Below are 26,958 nucleotides of genomic sequence, written 5' to 3'. Positions count from 1 at the left end.
ATAAATCGAATATAACAAACCCTAAACAATATCGGGATCAAATTATTTCCTTCATTTCAAAATAAAAATAAAAATAAAAATTAGTCACAACTCCACCACCGGAGCAGCAACCCTAGAGAGAGAATGCAGAGGAGTTCAGTCGCCGGAAGACCGTCGGGAACTGATGGCTCCGACTATTCCTATCGCATGGTGGTTGATTCAAGTATGAAACCCCCTTTTCCCAATACTTTAGATTTCTTTCTTTTTTTTGTAAAAAATTGACCCTGTTTTCTGACATTTGTGTGTTCTTGTTGAAATCGATAATCAAAACTCAAAAGGGTACACCAAAGTGGCCAAAGAGAAGGGTCATCTCGCTATCTTCCTCTCAATTCAGGTATTACTTCTCTTTTTTCTCCAATTTTAGATTCACATTCATTGGTTTTAAGGATTTGGTAGAAGATGAATTGGGTAAAAAAAAGAGAATTCTGATGATGATTGTGCTGTAATTTAGGGTTTAGATGGAAAATTTAATTGCATTATGGGATTAATTTAGTGGGTATTGAGTTAATTTGAAATGTGTTTCTGGGGATTTCCTGCTGTTGTGTTTAACTGGTTCTGACCAATTTGAATTTGTGAATGTTTTTAACGTTAACATGCGAGATTAAGTATGTTTTTTCTCTAATTTTAGCTTCACATCATTGGTTTTAACGATTTGTTATAAGATGAATTGGGAAAAAAAAGAGAATTCTGATGATGATTATGCTATAATTTAGGGTTTAGATGGAAAATTAAATTGCATTATGGGATTAAGTTAGTGGGTATTGAGTTAATTTGAAATGTACTTCTGGGAATTTCCTGCTGCAGTGTTTAATTGGTTCTGACCAATTTGAATTGTTGAATGTTTTTGACATTAAGATGTGAGATTAAGTGTGGTTTGTATTTAGGACCTACTTATTTCCAAGCTAGGGTTACACATTGGTTGAAAAATCAAAGTTTTAGCTCTTTGTCTGTTATTGGAATTGTAACTTGCTTCTTGTATTTGGTTCTTGTAACTCTATGGAGTTTATGGATTCCTTAAGTCGATTTATAGGAGTAGGGGATTTACTGCCAATTGTTAATATTTGGGATTCTATGCTTTCGATGATTAGTTCTTGGCGATTAATCTGTTGCACATTAGTACCTTTATGCAAACAATAAAGACAGTTAGTCTGAATCTCCATCGAAATTGTTGAATGTTTTTGACATTGAGATGTAAGATTGTTGATTTGTATTTCGGACGTACTTATTTCCCATCTAGGCTTACACAATGGTTGGAAAATTAAAGGTTTAGCTCTTTGTCTGTTATTGGAAGTGTAGCTTGCTTCTTGTATTTGGTTCTTGCAACTCCATGGAGTTTTGCGGATTCTTAAGTTAACTTATAGGAGTAGGGGTTTGCCGATTCTTAATGTTCGGGATTTCTATGCTTCCGATAATGAGTTTGTTGCTTATTAGAACCTCATGCAAAGAATAAAGACAGTTTGTCAGAATCTCCATCAAAATTGTTGCCTTGATTTTATATTATGTTGAAGACAATTCATTTCTTCTGTCCCTCTTAAGGAAAAAAGGATAAAAGTAGATAAGAGGATAAGGTTTTTGGTTTGTAGAATTCTTGCAAAGTTAGAGTTCCAGTTTTGTTGGGAACGATATGAATAATGTCTTACTGAAAGTGCAAATGGCATTTTGTAGTTTAGTTGGTTTCTTTGATCGTTCGAGTTTTAAACGTTAAAACTTTATTTTGCAACATCAGCTATTCGTATCCTGGAGTGATCTCAGTGTCATCTTTCAGTTGCATACCTGCTTGGAGTAGTCTATTGTTTCAAGTTAATTGTCAAGTTTGACATTGTTTCTTTATCAACTAAGCAATTTGAATATTTGATTATTCATTTGGGTCGTTTTCTGACACAAGTCTCAATCTGGTTTTGCAGGCACTTGTTTTATTAGTTGGTATTATTCTGGTATTGTTACCAGTGGTAAAAGGAGAAGATTATGGCATGTTTGGCCTTGAACCACTTATTCTCAGTTTTCTTTCTCTTGTTGCGGGTGAATTAGGTCAATATCTCTTACCGTGAGTTGATATGGATATGTCTTGTGTCATGTTGTTTTCATGAGTCAAGTAGTGTGGGTATAACCGTATAAGTATCTTATTGGGCTTCTATTGCTGAATGGTTTGTAGGTCGTAGGCAAAGCCGGACAACATTCTTGAAGATTTACTTGATCATGTCATTTGTCGCAGTGTTTGAGGTAATGTGCAGTGAAAAGCAATGTCATATTTGAGGTAATGTTGGTTTGTTCATAAATAAGATAAGTTTGCAGACACTTAAACCAGACAGTAGCTCCATTAACTGAGTCACGAAGTAGTTATTATTTTCCTTTTCTAGATTCTTTCTGAAACAGAAGAAAGGGCCTGTCGGAACAAAAGAAGAGAAGAAATTCATATTTTTTTTGTAGAAAAAGAGCAAATATCTTGAGTGAATAATATAAAGCTATTGTTTTTCTGTAGTTAAAGGTTGATAAATGAGTCGGTCTCTGATGTTAAGAACTTAAGATGCACTCATAAGTTATAAATCCCAACCTCAAAGGAAAACATTTCTTTTGAGCATCGTCTCAGTTCTCGCTTATGTTCTTGCCTATGCATTGCACCATACTTTTGACTAATTAGAGTTAAAAATATATTAATTTCAGGTGTGTTTTTCATTCATAATGACATGTCAAGTTTCCACGTCCATGTTATTGTTTTGAGTATGCAATATAGGTGCTAAAGTTGAAACAAAGAGTATTAGTTACATAGGGAAATTCTACAAAACTCCGCTACCTGCAAGTGTAACCAACATTTCAGTGGGGCATATAGAACCAACTGCATAGTTTTCATTTTTCACCATTCTTCCCTTCCATTTAATTCTTAACTACTCCCTCCGTCCCTTTTTATTCTTTACGCTTTCCGTTTCTAGTGTCCCATTTTAATCTTTACACTTGGAATATTTCCTTTTATATTATAACATAAAAGTTCCTAATATTCTGTCAAAAATTATGCCAAGTAATTATTTAAACCAATAAAAATCATTAGGCCATTAAACCCCTCACACTTTCCTATACTGGAACATTAAATCTTTCTCTTTTTTCCATTGTCAAATGTATAAAAGTGAAAATATTAGTATCTTTTAACAAATATAATTTGCATTATTTAAGTAAAAAAGAAGGAATATTTTGTTCATATTAATTATTTGTTAAATCGCATGCATGATACCAAACGTAAAGAATAAAATGGGACGGAGACAACTATTTTGATACTTCTCCTTGTTTGACGTAAAGGTTATTCATATCGCGGTTGCGAACTACTGGGTAAAACAAAGATTACAGGCTTTACAGCTCATTGAAGTTCTACATATTTTCATTGGTAAGTTCTCTTTACTTTTCTGCCCCTCTCTACTTCTTGCCTAAACAACTAGGTCTGGTAATTGATAATTGTTCGTAATTTAAATTCTACAGAAGTTTTGGTGAAGATTTCCGGTACTTCCACCACATTATCTCTTATTGATAACATGTCTATTCCTAAAAGATCATCTTGAGCCTCCGCCTTCCTAGGTAGATTCTCAGAATTTTGTAGGAAATTTAAACTCTCCAAGATTTCTTAAGTTCCATTACAATAATTTTGAATTTTTAGCTTAAATTTTTTCATCATTTTGTATACTGCACTACTTAAAAGTGAAATCTTAATTTTTTAAGGTTACCATTTTGATTTGTTATTGTGAAAATGACAAGACTCCTTTTATAAACTGATTCTGGGTTTCTGAATTTCTTGAAATCCATACTTGAATGTTCTTCACTATCTGTTTCCTTGCTTATTAAACACGTTCGTGTTTTTGCCAATCAGTAAATTATCTGATTTTATAGGAAGACAAATACTGTATAATTTTCTAATCAATCATACATTACAGTTTTATACATTTTCATAATTATAATCATGAATCACTCCAAACTAATTATGGAATCTTTATACTATCAAAAAAAAAAATATTATGGAATCTTTATCTAAAACAATCTTAATATTTACCAAAAACCTTGCTCTTAGAACTAAAGGAAACCATCACGAATCACTCCAAACTAATTATTGAATCTTTATCTAGCTTAATTACTCCAAACTAACTAATATAACACACACCGAAAACTTGTTCTTAGAACTAAAAAGAAAACCAATAAAAAATCAAACCAAAATACGAACTAATTATGGAATGTTTATCTAGCTAATTAATTAACCCTGCATGGATGAAGCATAACAATTGATCAAAGCCAAGGAATTGCTAGTAAGATGGCAAATGTTCATAATCTTTCCTCTCACAACCTTCTTTAACTTTCCATCCATGATTTTCCCATCAAATCCAGTCATACACGTGTCCGAATCCGTCAATGCAGCACTCACCCAAGTTTCTATATCATTCATCATAATCCCAACTTTGTTGCTACCTTTTATGTGACTCATCTCCTTGATAGAACCTTGAAGCTCTCTTACTGCATCTCTCAACTCTTCCAAACAGTCCTTTAGAGCACCCGCCTCCCTAGGCCGTATCGCGGGGCCCTTTGACATCTTAGATATGAACGCGGCGGTGGTCTTGGTGGTGGCTAAGGTCACCGAGAGGGAGGCGTTCGCTAGCATTTGAGGGCTTGTTTGGATGTCACTTGCATAAGATGAAAGGGAATTGTAACAAAGTTGAGGGTAAAGTGTTGACTTGCATGATGTTTTTAGAAAATCTGTGTATGTTGGTGTGGTTTTTGTTGCTAAAGTTGAGCTAATTTGTAAAGTAATGCAAAGTATTGTAAGAAAACCAATAAAATGTGTTGAAATTTGCATCATTGTTTTTTTGAGGGAGTTTTTATATTTTGGTTTTTGGGTGATAAAAGATTGGAGCAAGTTTATATCAATTTATAGGAGAGCTAGACAGCTAGGCAACTTACTTCATGTTAATAATTTTTGGATATTTTGGTATAGGGCTAAAGTGGATGGGCCCTAAATTTTTTGGAGACATTGAATAATTTCAATGTATATTAATATTATATCATAAATTCATAGGTTTCTTTTTAATTTTCTTTTGGAGGGAAATAAACTCATAAGTCTTAACGACAAATAATAGAGCCTTTGCGCTTTGTTAGTTCACATTATTTTCACTTATTTTACCTTTTTAGGTCTAAATGGCTTATATAGTTCAGATAAAGGTTGATAAGTTCAGATATGAGCTGATAATAGTTATCCAAATTCAATTATAACTCGGGTAATTCTAATAAATTCCATTAAGTTCATGTAAATGAATATCAAGTAAGTACAAAACACTTTCTCAATTTTTTTTAAGTAGTTCTTGGAGATTTTACTTTTGATTTTTGGGTGATAAAAGAATGGAGCAAATTTGTATCAATTTATTAGGAGAGCTAGACAGCTAGGAAGCTTACTTCATGTTAATAATTTTTGGATACTTTGGTATAAGGCTCAAGTAGATGGGCCCTAAGTTTTTTGGAGACATTGATTAATTTCAATGTATATCACTATTATATCATAAATTCATAAGTTTTTTTTTGGAGGGAAATTAAATAAAATCAAAAGTCTTGACAATAAATAATAGAGCCTTTTTCTAGCACTAAAGATACAAATATCAGAGCAAGAGATATTATTTAAGTAGGCACAACAACGGCTTGATCGTTCGCATTATTTTCACTTATTTAAGGACTAAAAGGTTTACATAAGGTTAGATAAAGGTTGATAAGTTCATATACGAGCAGATAATGGTTTATCTAAATCTATCTATAACTAGTAGTATTTAAAAAGCAAAACCACATTTGATTAGATGACACGTGTCAACACATTTGATTAGATGACACGTGTCGCCCATTCTTTCCTCCATCAATTTGGGTTTTTATTTTATTTTTCTTTGTTATTTGATATAGTACACAACTCCAATTGCCTCTTTCACTTCATTTTCCTAATACAACATCAATTCACCAATCTATTCATTCAACATCTTCCACTTCATCTTCCCGATTAACACTTAATATTAATGCACTATTTAATTTATGTATTATTTCAACTTTCAAAATTTACCTCTATTTAAATCATATATTCTTTTAAAATCACAAGCTCAATAAAATTAGAACTTAAAAAGATAGATTAAATAACTCTATATAACCGCCCGTTCTTTAAACGGGATCAAAAGCTAGTTTAATTTAAGTAGGAGCAACGCCTTACTAAGTTTTGATTTTTATTTTGATTTTTATATGGTATAAAGTCTATCCAGTTCAGATAAATGAAAATCAGGTAAATTTTTTTACTCTATTTATTTCTCCTATTGCTGAAGTAATGAAGCCAAAATGTGAATGAGAAAGCTATTTAATTTACTCCAACAAATTAAGTACTTACTTTCTCGTGACTCTTGTTGAAGGGTACCCCACAAATTACAAGCTTGAAATCCAGAAAATATCCTGTATTGATTAAACATTTTGTAGGGCTAGTCTTGAGTTCGAATACTCATACCGACATATTCCCGTCTCTTGAGCAGTAAGTTAACATGTATAGTACATAGTAGAATGTTTTCGGGTGTGTAAGGTGAAGTGTCTTACCGAGTCGGAATTTAGTTGTTTACGAAGTTGTACATATAGGATAGGAGTGGACGTAACACTTTAAAGATGGTTGTGGGGCGGGGTGGGTCGGGCCGAGCTTCGAACTGAGTCCACGGGCCGTGGGATTGGCCGAAAAGTTCAAAAGAGGGTCCAAGCCCGCGGGCCTCCGCGCCTACGTCTAATTTTACTAAATTTAGCATTTTTTTGTCGGGCCGAGCCGATTTGTGTTGTGCCTTGTCGTACTTTTTCAAAAAATGCGACCTAGGCCCGGCCCAAGACTTCGTACTTGTGCCGGGCCGTGCTTTTTCGTGCTTGTGTTGAGCGTGGCTTTCGAGTGGGGTCAGGCCTCGGACCGGCCCGACCCACAGCCACATTTACGTAACATATGCTAGTACCACTTGTGTATCTTCCTTATGGTCTAGGTGGGTCTTGCATTCCTGACGGAAAATATCGTAGTGTGATTTTAGTTCCACACTTAAAATTTGAGTATAGTTAATTAATTATATATTATTTAATTTTTCTACTTACTTCTTCATAAAACTGTTCAAGATTCGCCATGAGTTATAGGCGAGGCCGACGTCTTCAGGTTGTGGATCATTAAATTCATTAGTGTCCTACTATTTAGCAAGTTGAATGATTTTGTTGTCATATTCCCTTTTGCGACCAAGACATGTTACGTATCTCAAGAATCACAAATTATCAAAATTGATATAATTGGTTTAATTAGATAATTCTCTTCTGATCCATACCACGTACTATCACACTTGAATAATTTCATTCATATAAGTTATTACGTATACTAATTTAAAACCGAGGGCGTTCTTAAGTGAATCTGAACTTATCTGAATTTAATGAAACTGATTAGATTTGATAGAGCTTTATCAGACCTGATTGCAAGAGATTAAACTTGAGAGATATGACGTGGTTGAGACTTATATGACATGAGAGAACTTGATTGTAACTTATTTGAACTTATTTGACATGAAACTTACTTTTTCTTAAGGGGAAAAGAACACATCTTCAATATATATATCCTCTAATGTAAAATACTAATATATGGTACGAAACTAAACGTCTTATTAGGAGTAGATGATTAAAACCAACACAAGTTTGTAAAGCTGTAGGGGAACTCACCTTACGACTTAAAATGTCATTAGATTGAGCTTCATCAGCTATAAATGCTTAGAAGTGACTCAAACGACTTACGTAATTTGACTAGTTAACTAACCATGATTAATCATAAAGATACTTTTGTGTGGTAGAGAAATAAAAGGCTCAAAGCATACATGTGCTCTTACTTTTATGCATGTTGGTCGACGTTACGTACGGACGTTCTTAATGTTCAAGTAATCAAGTGGTTTGCATGACAAAATTGACAATTGACAATTGACAACCGGGTAAGGTTGCTCTCTACGTATCATCCTTTGATTGAGTTTCTAGTTTCTTCTTTTATGATTTTGTATTTGTCAACTCACAACTTTGACCGTAAATTACCACTTAGTAAAAGTTAGAAATTAAAATAATATTTTGAAGCTATTTATTGAGAAATATACACTTAACACCATTTTACATTATCTTGTTTAATATTTGTTTTAAAATTTTACACATGAATAGAAAAGTACATTAAATTACGCCTTTAAAATACGGAGTATAATGCAAAAGTCAAAATCATTGTAATTAATGAATTTCACACGAACTGAAATCCTAACTTCTGTGTACCTTTCCTTTTCAAAAAAAAAAAAAAAGTTTTGTAAGGTGCAATGGATATACAAGTGAATCTTGATTATTATCATTAGCCCATTGGATGGATAACAACTAATTTGTCTTCTGCCAACGAAGAACAACTAACAACAAGGCCCTACAACAAGTAACAAAGAGGCCCTACAACAAGTAACAAAGAGGCCCTACAACAAGGTCCAGTCCAATTCACATACAAAAGGGTTGACATCACTTCCTCCCTAGTGTAGTTATATAGTTCGTTGGCGTTCAGTAATTAAGCAATGTCTTTGCCTAGTGAAACTGAAAAACTGAAAAGGTTTTCACATTCAAACCGGGTGTCGAAATTCAATCCTCACTAGACGTACTCTCCCTTACTATTTACCCTCCCCTTCTAAAGATGGATGTGGGTCACGTGAGGTTGGGCTTTGGACCGAGCCCATAGTCGTGGGCCTAAACGGCTCGACCCACGCCAAGCCCACTTTACATCGTGCTGAGTCAGGACAGGTCGTAAAGTTCAAAACAGGGCCCAGGCCCACGAACAGTCGTGCCTGGCTGGGCCATTGTACCTAAGCCTAATTTTACTAAATTTAGCGTGTCTCGTCGTGTCGAGTCGAGTCTTGTCTTGCTTTATCGTGCTTTTTCCAAAAAAAAATTGCGGCTAAGGACAGACCCACAACTTCATGCTCGTGTCGGACCGTGCTTCTTTTTTCCTTGTCGAGGCCCAATCCCAACCCACAACCATATTTAGCCCCCCCACCCCCAAAATGTCTTGCCCATTTACCCAAATCGGGTTAACCTGAACGAGATTCCTGCCCGGACCCTTCATCTTACCGTATTAAAAAGAGACGGTCGAATCTAGCCACTTTTGCTCTCCTTTTCCCGGGCCAACGTAGCACAATCAACTTGCGTGTGACTAAGCAAATTGAGGGAGAGGGACGAGTGAAATGGCCATTTAATGTATCTTATTTATTTGCTTGTTCATGTTCTTCTCAATTAGATCTCCTCTATCAGCCTATTAGAACAATAATGCGTGTTCATGATGTCCAAACCCTGTGGCGGCTACGAGGACGACGTCTCGTAATTAACTCGTAAGTAAGTACGTAGGAAGTATTTGTAATGAATTTGGTCACTAAATACATTCAATGACATGAATATTTGTCAATAAAGGTATTCGAACCCATGAACTATTTGTCATCAAAATTGTATTTCAATGAATTTGTTAGTTGCCTTTAGTTATCTAGTTTACGTCATTATCAATGATGTCTTGGTCTGGTGGTTAAGATTAAGGGTTTGTGTATTATATATAGGTCCCGGGTTTGAATCGCCTCGACGCCTCCTCTATTTGCGATTTATATTGCTCATGTGGCTCATTTGCAACCAAAAAAAACTAAAACTAAAACTAATTTATGTCGTTGAGTGTCTTTAGTAACCACGTCTATTATGATTAAGCTCCTCCGAAAAGAATAATCATCAAAAGAGAAGTTGGACCCAGATTTGGGCTACATCTTGTTTTGGGCTTCAAGTGTGGGCTTATTTATCAAATCTCTGTGTTGAATTGGGCTTATCATCAGTGAGATGAAGAATAACAGAAATGCAATGAAGTTCATTCATTAGGACCAACTAAAAGATCGTCTAGTGATCATTATATTACTCCCTCCTACGGATGGGCATGGGTCCAGGATCCGGCCCGGGCTCGGTTGGACCCGGTCCATTTTCAAGGTTCTGGGTCTAATTATTTGAGACCTGGGTCCAATATTCTCAAAATCAGACCCGGTCCAGATCCGACCCATGGACCCGGTCAATTATTAGAAATTAGAAATAGTATAATTACATACATGCCTGCATTAGTATTTTGGCACTAATTTGCGAATTGTGATATTTTATGTACCGAATGTGAATATGTGATGGTAAATGACGGTTAAATTAATGGTGCGGGAAATTTTTCTAAGACAAAAATGTTTAAAATGAAAAAACTCTAGACCCATTTTTTACCCAGACCCATTAGACCCATTGGATAAGGGTATGGGTCTGCATTTTTTTAGACCAAATGGATCTAGGGCGAGTCTGGGTCTGCCTCAAAATATGGGTATGTGTCTCACCAGATCCGGCCCATGCTCATCCCTACAGTCCCTCCGTCCCTAAATGATCGCCCCATTTGATTTGTCACGGTTATCAAGACACAACTTAAAACGTAAATATCTCTAAATATATTTATGTAAAAATTACAAAAAGTTGATATTCCGAATATATACATGAAACGAATCTAATTAACAGGACCCAACATGATTATATTATTTCTTATAGGCTAATGAGAATACATTTGACCCAAAAAAATACAATGGGGTAGTTTTTAAGGGACAGATGGAGTAGTACATAAGTAACATAACAATTCTAAGATGTTTGGCAAAGAAAATTTAGTTTAGGACAAAATTATCACATACTTGCCATTTCAAGTAAAATTTCTCAAAGTTAGATACTTTAACCTCTTATTACGTACTTTCTTGTACATTTTCTCTATGTTTTGCCAACTATTATTGTGCGCAATTACGTAGGACATAGGGATTCCAAGGAAGAGGATGAAAGTTTATCCATCTAAGTATTACTCAAATCATTTTATTGTATGGAGTAGTAATTTTAATCCTCTTATTTATTTTCACATGATGTACTTATGAAAATAGTCCATGCAAATACGTACTAATTTCTTCACGTAACGTAAAAGAAACATACCCATGCATCAAGTTTAATACTTACAAGCCAATAGGTGTATATTAATGGACCTCCGATCAATAGCATTGTTATTATCTTAATTAGCACCATTAATCAACTATTAGTACAAAGTTCTAATAGAAATGGCCAAAAATAATCTTTTGGTAGTGCTTTTTGCTTTCATATCACTTTCTTCCTTATTACTAGCATCACAAACCCTAGCCAAAAATGACATAAATTGGTGGTGCAACCGAACCACGAATCCCGGACCATGTAAACGTCTCATGAGCCACCTCGAACCCAGTGACAAAGCCGAGTTCCAAAAAATGACGATCCAGATAGCTCTGGATCATGCCGTTCTAGCACGTAATCACACGAAAGAGCTCGAGCACAAATGTCAAAATGAGCGCGAGAAGGGTGCATTAGCCGATTGCCTAACCCTTCTCGATAGCGCGATCTTTGAGCTTAAGAAAACCCTAAACCCTAATCAAAAGGGTTACACAGAGAATGATAAACAAACTTGGCTTAGCACTAGTTTAACCAACCTTGAGACTTGTAAACCCCCGTTTAAATTACCATATTTATCCAACAATGTTGTTTCTAACTTAATTAGCAATAGCTTAGCCGTGCACCACAGCGTCGTCCCTAACCCTAACTCTAACCCTAACCCTAACACACAACCATATAAGCAAGGGTTCCCTACATGGGTCACTAGACGCGATAGGAAGCTATTGCAAGGTTCTAGGTTAGCCACCGCGGCTAACCTAGTGGTGGCTCAAGATGGGTCGGGGAACTTCAAGACTATTCGGGAGGCTCTTGATGATGTCGCGGCTAAGAGAACCGGAAATGGGAGGTTTGTCATCCATGTTAGAAGGGGTGTGTATGAAGAATACCTTGTGATTGGTACCGATTTGAAGAATATTATGCTAGTAGGCGATGGAATGCAAAGTACCATCATTACCGGTAATAGAAGTTATGGAGGAGGTTTCACAACTATAAACTCTGCAACCGTTGGTAAGAATTTAGCCTTCTTTGGCATTAGTTGTTAGCTGGTTTGACTATTGGTTAAATGTTAGCTGTTAATTGATAGTTGTTATATGTTTAGGCAGTCGGCATTTTACCGACTGTTTGAGCGCTCGGTAAAATACCGACCGATTGCCTAGGCGGTCGGCATTTTTGCAGACTGATTGCCTAGGCGGTCGGCATTTTTGCAGACTGATTTCCTAGGCGGTCGGCATTTTTGCAGACTGATTGCCTAGGCGGTCGGTAAACTCACGAATACCAACCCCTTGGATAACGTCCGCCCTTTGTTGACCGGTGACTGTCGGTAAACGTTTTACCTATTAAGTTTTTTTACCCTAAAAAAAAATTGTCTTCCAAATCTTTCATAACTACACACTTCATTAGCTTTTTAAAATTGAAATCTCTAATTCACCTCAAAAAGCTTTTTTCTCCATACCTCTCATAACCAAACACGCGTGAAATACACAATTTACACTCATCTACTAGTAATTCGTAGAAAATAGAGTAATATAACATATGTTAATTGATCTTAAATTTCAGCGGTAACGGGAGAGGGATTTATAGCTCGAGGAATAACATTCCGTAACACCGCCGGTCCCGAGAATCTCCAAGCCGTAGCACTCCTAGTCGGCTCCGACCACTCGGTCTTCTACCAATGTGGTTTCGAAGGCTACCAAGACACGCTCTACGCCCTCTCACAAAGGCAATTCTATAGAGAATGTGACATCTATGGTACGGTCGATATAATATTTGGTAACGCGGCCGCAATATTCCAAAAATGTAACATAATCGTTAGGAAACCTCTTACAACGGAAAAAAATACCGTGACCGCCCAAGGAAGAACTGATCATAACCAAAACACGGGCATTGTTATACAAAATTCGCGCATCATTCCTTCGTCTGACCTTAAACCTTTCATTTCGTCGATCCAATCTTTCTTAGGACGGCCGTGGAAACGATATTCTCGGACCGTCGTAATGGGGAGCTACCTTGATAGCCTTATAAGTCCTCAAGGTTGGTTAGAATGGGATGCTACAAGTTTTGCACTTAATACATTGTATTATGCTGAGTACAAAAATTATGGGCCAGGATCTTTAACAAATGGAAGAGTTAAGTGGGGAGGGTACAAGATTATTACAAATGTTTCTCGAGTTTCTCAGTTTTCTGTTGCTAGTTTTATTGGTGGTCAATCTTGGTTACCAACTGCTGATGTTCCTTTTACTGTTGGTGTAATATTTGATTAAAGAATATATTAATTATTTGTTTATTGAAAATTTTAATAATCTAAAGGCCGATCTATTGATGTAATATTTGATTAAAGAGTATATTAATTATTTGTTTATTGAAAATTTTAATAATCTAAAGGCCGATCTATTGATGTAATATTTGATTAAAGAGTATATTAATTATTTGTTTATTGAAAATTTTAATAATCTAAAGGCCGATTTATTGATGTAATATTTGATTAAAGAGTATATCTTATATCGGTATTTAGACTCAATTCTGTTATTTTAAATGGGATCATATTTAGATGATATGTAGTTAGTTAACTACTACGAGTTTGAAATTGTGTTTTTTATCTTGCCCAATCTACCTTATTTCTTTTAGATATAGTTTGGGACATAACATGGATATGATTCCAAATGGATAATTTAGTTAAATAAAGCCTTGTTTTTACTTTCTATTTAAGTGGGAGGAGGGGCTTACTTGTTATAGTCATGAATTTCATGATTAGAAGCATTATAAATATGAGAAGATTATATAACCTATCACATATATTCACATGATCATACTTATGACCTAAATGTCATGATTTAACCGTTGGTAGAAAAAAAATGCCAAATTTATGAAAAACTTAAGACATAATTATTGATTCCACTAATTACCCAAAGTCCAATTCAACTGGATTTGTGCCTACGTGTGCCATGTTAAACAAATGGCCCAATAATATGGCCCAGTCCGTTTAGAAGGAAATCACGTGATTCACAAATGTCTTTTTCCAATCAAGGTATTTTCCTTTCTCAATCTAAATAAAGTAATCAATCCCAACAATTTTGAACAAAAGAAGAAGTGATTTGTTGTATAAAAGTAAAAAGTCATGGATTGTCTTAGTAAAAAGTGATTTGTTGTATTAAATCATGCTCAATAATCTACCAGTTGGGTATAAATGTATTCGCGAAAGGGTTATTCGAATACAATATACAACTAAAATAAGGTTATGTTGTATAAACAAACTAAAATAAGGTCTAATTGTTGGAATTTATCGCACATCCTAAACTGTTACAACCAAACCAGGCGAAGTTTCGTCTAGTGAAAACGATGCAACCTAAAAGTTTGGGTGACTCAATCCCACTAGAGGCACTTCAGGAACAATTTTCCCTTATTCTTCCCCATTATCAGTCCTCACAAAGTATTTAACCAGTTAACTAGGATCAGGTTAACTTGAGAGTGAGTCTGACGCGAACTCTTATCTTACCTTAGTAGACAATTGTTACAACCAATATGAGTGTAAGTTTTTTTGTTTTTTTCATGAAATCCATGATTAGAAGCATTATAAATATGAGAAGATTATAAACCTATCACATATATTCACTCGATCATTCTTATGACATAGGTAGAAAAAATGCCAAAAATTTAAGACATAATAATTGATTCACTAATTACCCAAAGTCCAATTCAACTGGATTTGTGCCTACGTGTGCCATGTTAAACAATGGCCCAATAATATGGCCCAGTCCGTTTACACCATTCGCCCAAAGTAAAAGAGAAGGAACTCACGTGATTCACAAATGTCCTTTTCCAATCAAGGTATTTTCCTTTCTCAATTTAAATCAAGTAACTTTCAAACCATGCTCAATAGTCTACCTGTTGGGAGCGTATACGCGAAAAAGGCTATTCGAATACAGTATACAACTAAAATAAGGTTATTATGTTTGAGAAAAACTAAATTAAGTTATTATTGTTGCAATTTACTGCACATCCTAAATTGTTAAAACAAAATCAAGCGAAACTTTGCCTATTGGAAAATATTCAACCATCCAACCCTAAAAGTGTGGGGGCTCAATTTCACTAGAGACACTTTAGGAACGCTTTTCCCTTACCCCTCCCCCCCCCCCCCCCCCCCCCCCTCGCCAGTCCTCTCAAAGTATCTAACCCGTTATCTAGGATCAGATTAACTCGAGAGGGATTCTAGCCCAACATGCCCTTCATCTTACCTTAATAGACAATTGTTCCAACCAATATGAGACAAGAAGAGTAAGTTTGTGTTTTGTTCACCTTATTCGTATTACTCTGTATTTAGTACTCCATACGTATTCTTGTTAAATCAGACTATATCACACAAGACTATATCAGACTATACTATACAAACTTGTGAACACAAGAAACATGCACATAATTTTTTAGACCAAAAAAATTCAAACCATACTAAGAATAATCAATTCAAACTATAACTTTTTTTGGTGTTAGCACCTGGTTCACCCTTATATAGATAATCCGGATTCGGGGCGAGTTTTGGGTAGATAGATTCCAGTCCCCTCTCAAAGTCTCAATTGTTGTTGCGGGGGATTGAACACATGTTCTCCCTACCAAGTTCAGCCCCAATAACCACGAACCAACAAACACTTGATAACTAAATTAGATCAGTAATCAGACAAACTGTAACATATCAGGTGGAAAGAACATAGCCTAATACCCCATACAAAATAGAGACCGATTCTCACCACACAATATAAAATATATAATGGGTTTTTCTATTTTGGTAAATAAATCAAGAGTAATAAACATAATAATAACCAATTGAGGTTGGCATGAGTGGTTAAGGGCCTCTTGTTCCTTAACCAAGGTCTCGGGTTCGAGCCTTGAGAATGGAAAAAATCTCAACTGGGAGGGATGCTGCCCATCGAGGTACCCATGCAAACTCCCACGGGAGATTACCTCGCCGAAGGCGGTGGAACTCCTCGTAGTAGAACCAAAAAAAAAAAAAAACATAATAATAATACAATAAATAAGAAGCAAGTGGAAAAAGGAGTAATGATAGAAGGGGTCCCTAATTTAAAGGCCACGCCATGATCCCATGAGAGGGAGGGTTAGTAGTTGTGGGGTCACCAAGAGGGTCCACTTTCCTTCTACGCCAAAGTCCAATTAACATTTGCCAGCTGTGATGACGTCCTAACGGGACGGCATAAACCCTACAAAACGGAACGGTATCTTGAAACGGGAATTGACCATCCATAATTCCATATTTGTCAAAGTTAAGAGTGACCTATTTAGTACTCTGTATTTGTAACGGTTTGACTTACGTATTTGTTAAGACATTAGTTTAACTGTAATTATATGCAATTATATATTAGAGAAATTATTGTCTATGTTCCTTAAGTATTACTATCTCTGTTTCACAAATTTCTTTACAGTTACTATTTGCACAGACTCAAATGCAATATTTAACTACTAATATATCAAATTTCATGTGTGAAAAAATTATAAAAAGTTGATATTTCGAAAATGAATAATGAGACGAATCTAACAAGATCTTTAATGTAACCTTTTGATGTATATAATAGTGGGAATTTACAGTCAAACTTTTCATACTTTCGACACATTTTCCAAAGCGTAAAGAACTTCATGAAACGGAGGTAGTACATTTCTAAATATTTGTAAGAGTTTGACTAATGTATTTGTTAAGGCACTAGTTCAACTGTTATTATATGCAATTACATATTAGGAAAATCACTGTCTTCGTTTCTTAGATTTTACACAATTGTTCAATTTTACTTCTCCAACGACTTAATTTGACTCTTAATAACTTCATAATCTAATTATGTATAAGTAAAAATTATTAAAAAAAAAAAAATATTTAAAAAATGTGTATCGATGCGACTCTTACACGATCTCACACAATTTTTCTTTTGGATGAATCACAAAAAAAGGCCAAAATCGTTGTGCAAATACTAAATAGTGTAAAAATTGAAAATGTACATTAAGAGTAGTAATCCAACAAGCTAGGCAACACCATATTATACACCCATATTATACAATAACAATTGATTTTGACATATTAGTAAGAAAATATGGTCAAATTTAATGTATGAATAGGGGAGAAAGTCAAACTGTTACGAATATTCAGGAACGGGCGAATTAATTTATATTTTATTTATTATTTTTTAAATAAATTAAAAATAGTGTAGTGGGATGACAATCCTGTTTGCTGTATAATGATGACGGTCGGTAGTGGCGAAGGGAGGTGGCGTATTTGTGACGGGCTATGCTTATAGTAGTAGCTACCAAATATCTAAACTATAGAGTATTTTTTTCAATCTTTCCAAGGTTGGTACCAAACCTCAAACCTTCCTTATTTTTATGCATATCATGACAACAATTTTAAGCTTTCATTTTAAAATGTATAAATTTAAAAGTGCATTATCTTTACCTGGAAAAAAAAAAGTTTTATGTTATTATAAGTTCAGATGAGTTGCAATCAGATTATATAAGTTCATTAAATTTTAATCGGATCCTATAAGTTTATTCTCACAAATTTATTCTCTTTATTCTCTAGTAATCAGGTCCAAAAAGTTTCAATAAGGTCATATTAGGTCAACCATGTTTAATTAGTTCCAATAAATTTAGATAAGTTTATTTCAGATAAATTTTAGGTTTCATCTGGTGAAAAGAACGCCATGCGACTTATTATCTCCATGATATTTGAGTAGTCGGGCAACGAGGGCTCTAGGGCAAGGGTTTTACCTTTTAGAAATATCAATAAGATGTTTTGATCAGTACAAATCAGTTTGCTCACATATTATGAGTTCATGACACGTAACCATGGTTATTAAAATCCCGATTCAAATCGTAGAATCTTACGATTCTACGATTTAAATATTGCCAACGATTCTATTTACGATTCTACACTTTTTTTCTTGACTAGCAAAAACCTCATAAATTTAAATCACGTTGAGAAAGTTATTAATAGATAAATATTGTTAATTATTGCTTATTTAGATATTAAACAACTATATATTTAAATTGTTAAGTTTTTTATCTATAATATAAGCATTTTAAATGAATTCTCAGAATGAAATCTTGATTATCTTGTTCGTAGAATCGTCGATTTTACGATTCAATTCTAAGTGTCTCTTCCGATCCAAAGTAGAATCACGATTTTGATAACCTTGCACGTAACCATACATAATTAATTAGTATGAGTAAAAAAATCATACTAAGTAATACTATTAAAAGAAAAAGAAATTTGAATCTTACTAATTTATTTCGAAGCATATAAACCAATAACTAGTAAGGCGAACTAGGTGCATTATATTACCTGATTTTCCCTTTACAATACACATGAAAATATACTTCCTTCATATGTGCAAATAATATATGTGGTGGAAGGTAAAATGAATAATTAGAATGTCTAAAAGATTGTTGGGAATTGGGAGTAATAATTAGAAAAGAAACAAAGTAAAAGAGTAGAATAAATGAGCAATTATGAAGGTAAAGACAAATTAGAAAGGTGTAATTACTCCATAATAGAAGTAAACTAAGGGACAGTTTTATTAGAGGCATGAAGAACTGAAATTGACAATGGGCCCATTTATTTTATATATTTAACATATTGGGCCCATTTATGGGCCCATGAAATGTGAAAATAATCAACATGATTTATATATTTGGAGGTTGACACTTGAAATTATTGAAGTTAAGACTTGTGAGGTGAAGGTATATATCTCATATCAATAGTAGGGTCAACAAGATCATTTGCTTGAGCTTTTTGGGGCTATCTTCACACGTTCATTCATTCATAATTAATTAAGACTATTTAACCCATGGAAATAGATTATATTACGTCACTAAATCTAATTTAAATGAGGATCTAATAGTTTTTTTTTTTTTGGTTCTACTACGAGGAGTTCCCACCGCCCTCGGCGAGTGGACTAATCTCCCGCGGGAGTTTGCATGGGTACCTCGATGGGCAGCATCCCTCCCAGTTGAGATTTTTTCCATTCCCAAGGCTCGAACCCGAGACCTTGGTTAAGGAGCAAGAGGCCCTTAACCACTCATGCCAACCTCAATTGGTCAGGATCTAATAGTAACATTATGAAGAATTAATCCTTTTAGTCGGCACACTATTAAAATTTTACTCACTCTATTTCTAAATAGCTTTCGCTTTAATAAATTTTATTGCTTTGGTTATGAGAGATTTGGAAAAAAAAAAAGAGTTTTCTGAGTTAAATTAGTAACTTGAGCATTTTAAAAATCTAACGGGATTATATAGTTAGGAGAGGTTTGGGATGAAAAATGTAATTTTGAAAAAGCTCAATATAACAGCTTTCGCCATTATATGTTTGAAGAATAGGGTGTAAAATGACAACTTTGTCATAATATGGTCTAAATTTACAACCTTTACTAGCATACATCACTTAATGTCAACGTCTTTAATTTTTATTCTAAACATTAAACAACTAACATCGATCATTTACTAAATTAACTTTACAAACAACTAATTCAACCAGTTAGTCAAATCAACCAATACAAAAACGGTAACTTTTGTGTAAAACCGCCTTACCGGAAAGACCACTTTTGTTGCTTAACTAATTGGTTCAATTTCTTAACTAATTGGTTACATTACTTAATTAATTGATTCAATTGGTTAACTAATTAATTCTTTTGCTTAACTAATTGGTTTCAGTGCTTAACTAATTAGTTCAAGTGTTTAACTAATTGATTCCATTGCTTAACTTATATGATACCAATGTGGTCTTTTGTGTAAGACCGCCTTATAGAAAAGTTTGTAATACAAAAAACTGTCAGCTAAACGCTAGGTCAAATCAGCTAACAACTAACAAAAAAATTGCCAAACATAATCTGTATAACAAAATGTCAAATCTGATTGCAGAAAAGCAAAACGACAATTATTTAAGAACGGAGGGAATACTAAAGAAAAAAAGCATATTCGCAATTGAGAACATTGTTTGTTAGGGAATGTAGCAATGCATCAAATCAATAAACCAACCAAATTTAGAGATTTTAGCTATTGCTTTTGAAGCTCATGATCGAACTCAAACCTAAAGCTTAAAATCGACTTGTTTTAATAGTGTTTGCCTTGATAAAGTAGCATTGACAAAACATTTTAATATTTTAATATCGTTTTAATTTTTGTCTTACACTTTATTGTTTTGCTAATACCCTTGTTAGGATTCTTTTCTCATTAGGGTGAATCTTAATTAGATTTGATGGAAACCCTTCTATAACTCCTTTTCTATCAACGGAGAAAACGAGAATTGATTTTGACATTCCTCTATGTGAGAAGATTAAATTATTAAATTTTCCTTAGCTCGTAATTGGTGTGTCAAAATTATTTGTTAGGTTAATATAAGCGGTAAACCAATAACTGTATTACATGCATGCTCTTAATTCACAACATAGTATTAATTTAATTCTTATAAAATAACGCATGATAAATAGAAATAGTAAACTAGCATACTATATCTACTTCACTCACATCCTACTAAACTAACATGTACACCACAAATCATGACAATTAAGTACTACCTCCATTCATGAAAGTTCTTTACACTTTTCGTTTAAGCCCGTTCTTGAAAAACCTTTACACTTATACTTTATTCTATTTTTGTAATACACTGTTTACAATTATACCATCTATTCTGATTTTTTTATTCATCCACTTTCAACATTTATTGACCAAAATGCATAACTATAGACTTTATTCTGATTTTTTATTCATTTACTTTCACACTTAAACAAGATGTCACTTTCATCCCCTTGTAAATAACTACCCCACTTATTCAGCCTCTCCTTTACCTTAATTCGTGTGAACTTAGTAACCGTAAAAAATATATAGAAACAAAGGTAATAAGTTTTAGAGGCCAATCTGATTAGAGACGAGCCGAAAAGATACATTAAACCTACAAACTAAAAAAAAAAGAAAAAAAAAATCCCATCAAGGGAGGAAAAAGCCACAGCTGACTTTTTTTTTTTTTTTTTTTTTTTCTTTCTTTCTTTACATCATCTACCCCTATTTTTTTATTATATTTTTATTTTTTAAATTTGGGAGTGTGAGGAAGAGCTTTCTTTCTTTCTTTGGTTGTTTAAGTAGTGTGGTTTAGTCCCGTTCCGTTACCACCACCCCAACTCCACCCCCGTTTTCCCCCATCTTTCTCTCTCTTTCTTTCTCTCTCCATCAAAACATTCCTTTGTCTTCAAGTCCACATCAATGGCTGGTAGCTAGATTATCCAATCTTTCAACTAACGATAACATATATTCATTTTATTCACAACAATTTGAAAAAACCCAAACTTTATTACTTTCTCTATATCTCTCTTTACATGGTTTTCCGCCATGTTTGTCTCACCCAAAAACCTTCACTAACTCAACATCATCATCATCAACATCATCATCATCATCATTCTTCCCCAATAATCCAGCTTCTTCGATAACGATTACCCGTCAAACCACCCCTTCTTATATTTACTCGTTTTAGCTTCTTCTGGGGTAGTCATTCGTACTTCAGCGGAGCTTGATTTGCAATAATATTAACAATCAAGCTCAACGATTAACCGTCAAACAACCCCTTTTTATATTTCCTCATTTTAGCTTTTTTCTGAGGGTATTTGTACTTCAATGGAGTTTGATTTGCAATAATATTTTAGCTTTTTATATTTTTTTCCTTCTCATTTTATCTTCTTCTGGGGTATTCAGACTTCAGCGGAGCTTGATTTGCAATAATAACCGTCAAACCAACCCTTCTTATATTTCCTCGTTTTAGTTTCTTTTGGGGTACTCGTTCTTCAGCGGAGTTTGATTTGCAATAGTAATATTAACAATCTATTTTCTGGGGTAGTTATTCGTACTTCAGCGGAGCTTCATTTGCAATAATATATATCCGTTCTGTATCGGGATCTGAACCGACATTAAAACAACAACCTTCTTGTTATCCAGGCTTCTTGTTGCTTTACTGTAGCTTACTTTGAACACAAAAGGGCAAGAAGAAAAGAAAGAAAGAAAGAAAGAAAAAAAGGGATATTTCTTTTTGGTTGAGGCATTTTGACAAACATCTGTTGGGCACAATTCCCAAGGTGGAGAATGTTCTATCCCCTCCTTAATTTGTCTTTTTGCCTCTACTTTTTTGAGGGGCTTCATCTACAAGCTTTTGGTGGGAGAACAAAACATCCTTTCTGTGTTTGTTGAAATATCTTACTTTTAGCTTTCAGCAAATAACATTCATCTTTCAAGCTCAGATCTGTGGATTTCTCAAGCCAAAACCTAATTGAAGATACTTACTTTATTAGGTAACTTTTCTATCTCTTTTAATTTCTTGAAACTTTTTGTGCATGTTTTCAGATTGGTTTGATGCTAGCTAGGGTTTTACGCGTGGTCTGTTGGTCTAAATTACACTATTAACGTGATCCCTAATTATGGACAGTAAGTCTGCAAAAATATGGTAGTGGTACGGAGTAATAGAGTAGTTTGAATCTATAATGTTTGACATGAATAAGTGTTGTAGCTTCAATTATCTTGAGTATTTTTCTCCGGTTTTTCGGTTTTCCAAGGTTGTATCTTTTAGTACTTTTTATTGGATCAAGCATGGTCTAGCTAAGGGTTTATAACCTTTAACCTTGTTCAAGATTCATAGGGTTTTATTAGTGCAATATATATATATTTTCTTAGCCATAAAATTTTTTTTAGTTAACATTGAAATTAAGCATTGTAGGTTCGTCATTTCCCTAGCTAGAGACTCATCATGATCGATATCGAGTTTCCATTTCGAGTAGGGTTTTGATTTATACGGGGTAAAAAAAATATATTAAAAACGCGGTGTCTGTGATAATGTAATTATCTTAGACCTTCAAAATAATTAATCTCACATAACATATATATATACCTTGATACATCAAATAAATTTTAAAAAAGGATTTATTTTTCTACTAATAAGAGTAATTTCATTTAAACCATCCATTTATTTTAGACCAAAGTGAGGTTCATCATTGCTAGGTATAAGAGAACTATTATTACATTTACCTGCCTATCTACTTGGCTAGTTTTCTAAGGATCGTTATATGTGTTACTTGTCTATTCATGCCTTATAGTGCTTATAAATTATTAGCACGCGGTACGATATATCAAGGAATTAAGCTAGTTTGATCTTTGAAAGGAAATAAATAGTATAAATGCATGCCCTAAATGTTGAATTTTTTCCTACTTCAGTCATTGGATCGCGTAAAAAGGTAATTAAGGAGATGACACGTGACATCATCATGATATGTAAAACATTATGTTTTAAAATATCAGTATAGATGAAATCATTTTAATTAAAGCTAATTCATGTTTTTTATGTGTAATATAGTTTGAAGAGACGGGGAAGATATGAACTCATCAACACAAGTTCCCCCGGGTTTTCGCTTCCATCCGACTGAAGAGGAACTTGTTGATTACTACCTTAGACGAAAGGTTTGCTCGAGAAGGATTGAAGTTGATATCATCAAAGAAATTGATCTGTATAAAATCGAACCTTGGGATTTACAAGGTACTGCCTCCGTTTCATTAATTAAGTTCTTTACAGTTACTATTTGCACGAACTCCAATGCAGAATTTGACATTCAATATATCCAATTTCGTATCAGAAAATTCATATAGAAGTCAATCTAACAATATCTCACATGATAATATTTTACGTGACAGAATTATGCAAAACAGGAGATGATGATCAAAATGAATGGTATTTCTTCAGCCACAAGGATAAGAAATACCCTACCGGAACTCGAACGAATCGAGCAACTGCAGCCGGGTTTTGGAAGGCAACAGGAAGAGACAAGGCTATATATTGTAAGCATGATTTGATAGGAATGAGGAAGACGTTGGTGTTTTACAAAGGCCGAGCCCCGAATGGACAGAAGTCCGATTGGATCATGCACGAGTATAGGCTTGAAACTGATGAAAATGGAGCACCTCAGGTTAGTTCCTAAACGTATACTTTGATATTTTATGTGTGACATTAGTTTATTCTTAAATGTGGAGCAACAAATTAATTAAAATGTCTCTTGCATCAAAAATAATAATCCGTATGATTATGCTATAGTCTTATTTGATACGTACATTTTCATAAACATGAGGATATATGGTGCATTTCTGAAAACATTAGGGTATTTCGTGAATTTTGTGAAATATTAGGGTCAATTTATGAAATAATGGATAATATAATGTCACTTTTATATTTTTTACATAAATACATCCAACAAATGGGAGGTACAAGTGTACAATAGTTGGTAATTTCAAAAAATTAGACCTAGCCGGCCTACAAAAGACTCCTTCATATCAATGTGTACAAATAATGAAGACTTGTTCATGTAAAAGGAATCGATAGTGGATGTCAGCTAACTCAGTTAGTGAAATTTTATTTGAGATTCATTTGAAAAGTATGGACATTTATTAGCTCTTTTTGTGATTTCTTTAGCTTATATTAGTTCAAAATATCGAGTATTCATGGATGGATTATGCTTGTATAATGTACACATGAAAGTTTATTTTTTCATCATAGATATTGTATGGCTGATTATTAATGATATTGTTTTTTTCCTGCCAACAAAAAATGTACGCAGGAAGAAGGGTGGGCAGTATGTAGAGTATTCAAAAAGAGAACTCCAACAACCATGAGAAGAATGGGTGGTCATGAATCACCATGTTGGTACGATGATCATGTCTCATTTATGTCCGATATGGATTCACCACAACAAGCCACACAATCCAACAATGGCGGCCTCAACAACTACACTTGCAAAAAGGAATTCAATAACAACCATCATCATCATCAACATCAACATCAACATCTACCTTTCCAAATTCCTCAAGAACATCATCATCTCATCCACCTCCCTCTTTTCGAGAACTCGAAGATGCTTCTTCCTTCACCTCATAGTACCGGAAACTTCAACAATTCCGGTCTAATCCCATTTGGTATAGACATGAGTCTTCACTCAAATCCTACAATGCAACAAATTGTCAACAACAACAACAACAGCAACAACAACAATGACAACATTAGCAACACGGACAACAACAATGGTAGTGGTCAAGATGTTTTAGACCAAGTGACCGATTGGAGGGTTCTTGATAAGTTTGTTGCATCCCAGCTTAGCCACGAAGATGTCGTGGCTAAGCTGGGACATGACAACAACAACAACAACTACTCATCGAGTAATGTTGCACCAGGGATATTCCCTGGTGCAACTGCTCCGATAGTATCTAATCTCTCGGACAAGGTGGAAGATTCAATACCGGAAAAGGCATCTACGCCGACTTCAAGCAACCAAATTGATGTATGGAAATCATGAAGGTTGTTATCATATATAAGCATAAAGGGACAAGATGAATATTAGGGCTCAGTTTGTACATAACAAAACTATTCGAAAATACGAAGTATGGAGTTTTGGGCTGAGCTTCTATATATGGCAGGCTTTTCCCATTTCAGACATGGAGGATTATATATGAAATACCAAGTATTATATGCATCCTACTATGCGATGTTTACTCGAAAATGGTTTCGAAAATGTAATGTGTATACTCCATATATTTTTTATTTGAACTTGAATGATATTGTATAATTTTTATGAAATTGATGTTTTTATATCTCCATAAGTCATTTTTTTGTGTTTTAATTTTATATATTTCCACATATTCTTTAAGGTTCTATTAGGGTTTTTTTCCCCCTTAAAATAAGTGGAATTAATTCATTAATAAAATGTAATATAGTACATCTACATAACAAATTGAATCAAATTAATGAAGGTTTTTTCATCAAAATTACCGTCGCTGAATAGATATTGTAACATAGAACGTCTCCCGTATATAACGTTGGTAAATGCAGCATTTTCAGAGAGATTCTCTTAGGTTGTTGCTCAATTACACTTTTACACATCTAAAATGACAATGGTTCATAATAAAAACCCTAAAGAAACCGTAAACCCTAGAAGAAATCTTCGTAAACAAGCAATATAGCAAGATATTTGTTTAAGAACATTCAAAGAAAAAGCAGATCGAAGTTTGATTGTGTCTTAAACTTTACCCTTGATTTCCACACGTACAGTTTTTCGATGTCGACGATAAAAAGGAAAGTGAAGCTTAAAGTAGAGTTAACCTTTAAGAAAAATCAATCAATTATGCTCAACATAGAAGCAATGCTTTGTAATTAAGTCAGATATATGTTTGGAAGGTGTTTCGTCATGTTAGAATAAGGACTTCTAGTACGTTTAACTCTTTTAAAAGAACGAAAATTTATAATATATGTGTGAAAATATATGTGTCATATACTCATAAAAATTACGAGAAATTATGAAATTATCATAGTTTTGAAAAGTTATTTAAATCAGCATAAATACAACCATAGAAAAACTATAGCAATTATTTTTTTTATTTATCAGCTAAAATGGTGAATGAGAATCGATAAACGAGTTGCCTTGAACAAATTATGGATTGCATACAATTTAGGATGATATGAGTTAATTAGGGCATACAATTTTGGTGCTCCAAACTACGAAGTACTACATGACTCCATCACATCCTATAAGAAGATTAAAGGAAGATATATACCTAGATTTTGAAAAACGACCACAAAAATATATATATATATATATTTGTTTAGAATTGAAAAATATGTATGCATAACAAATATACAAAATTAAAATACAAGAAAACTCATCATGCATGTATAACATGCAATTATCTTTTTTTTTTTGTTTGACATATAGGCTTAATTTTGCAACTTCGAAATATATATCTTGAAGTTCTTTTGAATTTAAATTGTTCTACAACATATGTATAAATGATAATGTTGACTAATAATATACGAAGTATTTGACTATTTATTAACATGAAACAATTAC

General features: G+C 33.9%; 4 protein-coding genes across 4 annotated transcripts; 3 read left to right on the top strand and 1 right to left on the bottom strand.

The window, feature by feature from the left end:
* Positions 1-38: 38 nt before the first annotated feature.
* LOC110782264 (uncharacterized) lies at positions 39-3,810 on the top strand. Its single transcript, XM_021986380.2, has 6 exons — positions 39-202; positions 318-373; positions 1,944-2,067; positions 2,192-2,259; positions 3,328-3,412; positions 3,505-3,810. Exons 1-6 carry the CDS (start codon positions 124-126, stop codon positions 3,582-3,584), a joined length of 492 nt encoding a protein of 163 aa, XP_021842072.2. The 5' UTR covers positions 39-123; the 3' UTR covers positions 3,585-3,810.
* A 178-nt stretch (positions 3,811-3,988) lies between these two features.
* LOC110782263 (pectinesterase inhibitor 11-like) lies at positions 3,989-4,920 on the bottom strand. The gene has a single exon (XM_021986379.2). The coding sequence runs from the start codon at positions 4,865-4,867 to the stop codon at positions 4,268-4,270; it is 600 nt and encodes a 199-aa protein (XP_021842071.2). The 5' UTR covers positions 4,868-4,920; the 3' UTR covers positions 3,989-4,267.
* A 1,995-nt stretch (positions 4,921-6,915) lies between these two features.
* LOC110782262 (pectinesterase-like) lies at positions 6,916-13,426 on the top strand. Its single transcript, XM_021986378.2, has 2 exons — positions 6,916-12,057; positions 12,607-13,426. The coding sequence occupies exons 1-2, from the start codon at positions 11,187-11,189 to the stop codon at positions 13,308-13,310; spliced, it is 1,575 nt and encodes a 524-aa protein (XP_021842070.2). The 5' UTR covers positions 6,916-11,186; the 3' UTR covers positions 13,311-13,426.
* A 7,788-nt stretch (positions 13,427-21,214) lies between these two features.
* LOC110782376 (NAC domain-containing protein 7) lies at positions 21,215-25,739 on the top strand. The gene is made up of 5 exons (XM_021986515.2): positions 21,215-22,158; positions 22,287-22,371; positions 23,427-23,606; positions 23,762-24,033; positions 24,679-25,739. The coding sequence occupies exons 3-5, from the start codon at positions 23,447-23,449 to the stop codon at positions 25,408-25,410; spliced, it is 1,164 nt and encodes a 387-aa protein (XP_021842207.2). The 5' UTR covers positions 21,215-22,158; positions 22,287-22,371; positions 23,427-23,446; the 3' UTR covers positions 25,411-25,739.
* The last annotated feature ends 1,219 nt before the right edge of the window (positions 25,740-26,958 follow it).

This window comes from Spinacia oleracea, chromosome 3 (genome assembly GCF_020520425.1).
Source record: "Spinacia oleracea cultivar Varoflay chromosome 3, BTI_SOV_V1, whole genome shotgun sequence".
In the NCBI taxonomy this organism is placed as follows: Eukaryota; Viridiplantae; Streptophyta; class Magnoliopsida; order Caryophyllales; family Amaranthaceae; genus Spinacia; species Spinacia oleracea.
The sequence above is the reverse complement of the archived record's forward strand: the minus strand, read 5'-3'. Positions and strand labels throughout refer to the sequence as shown.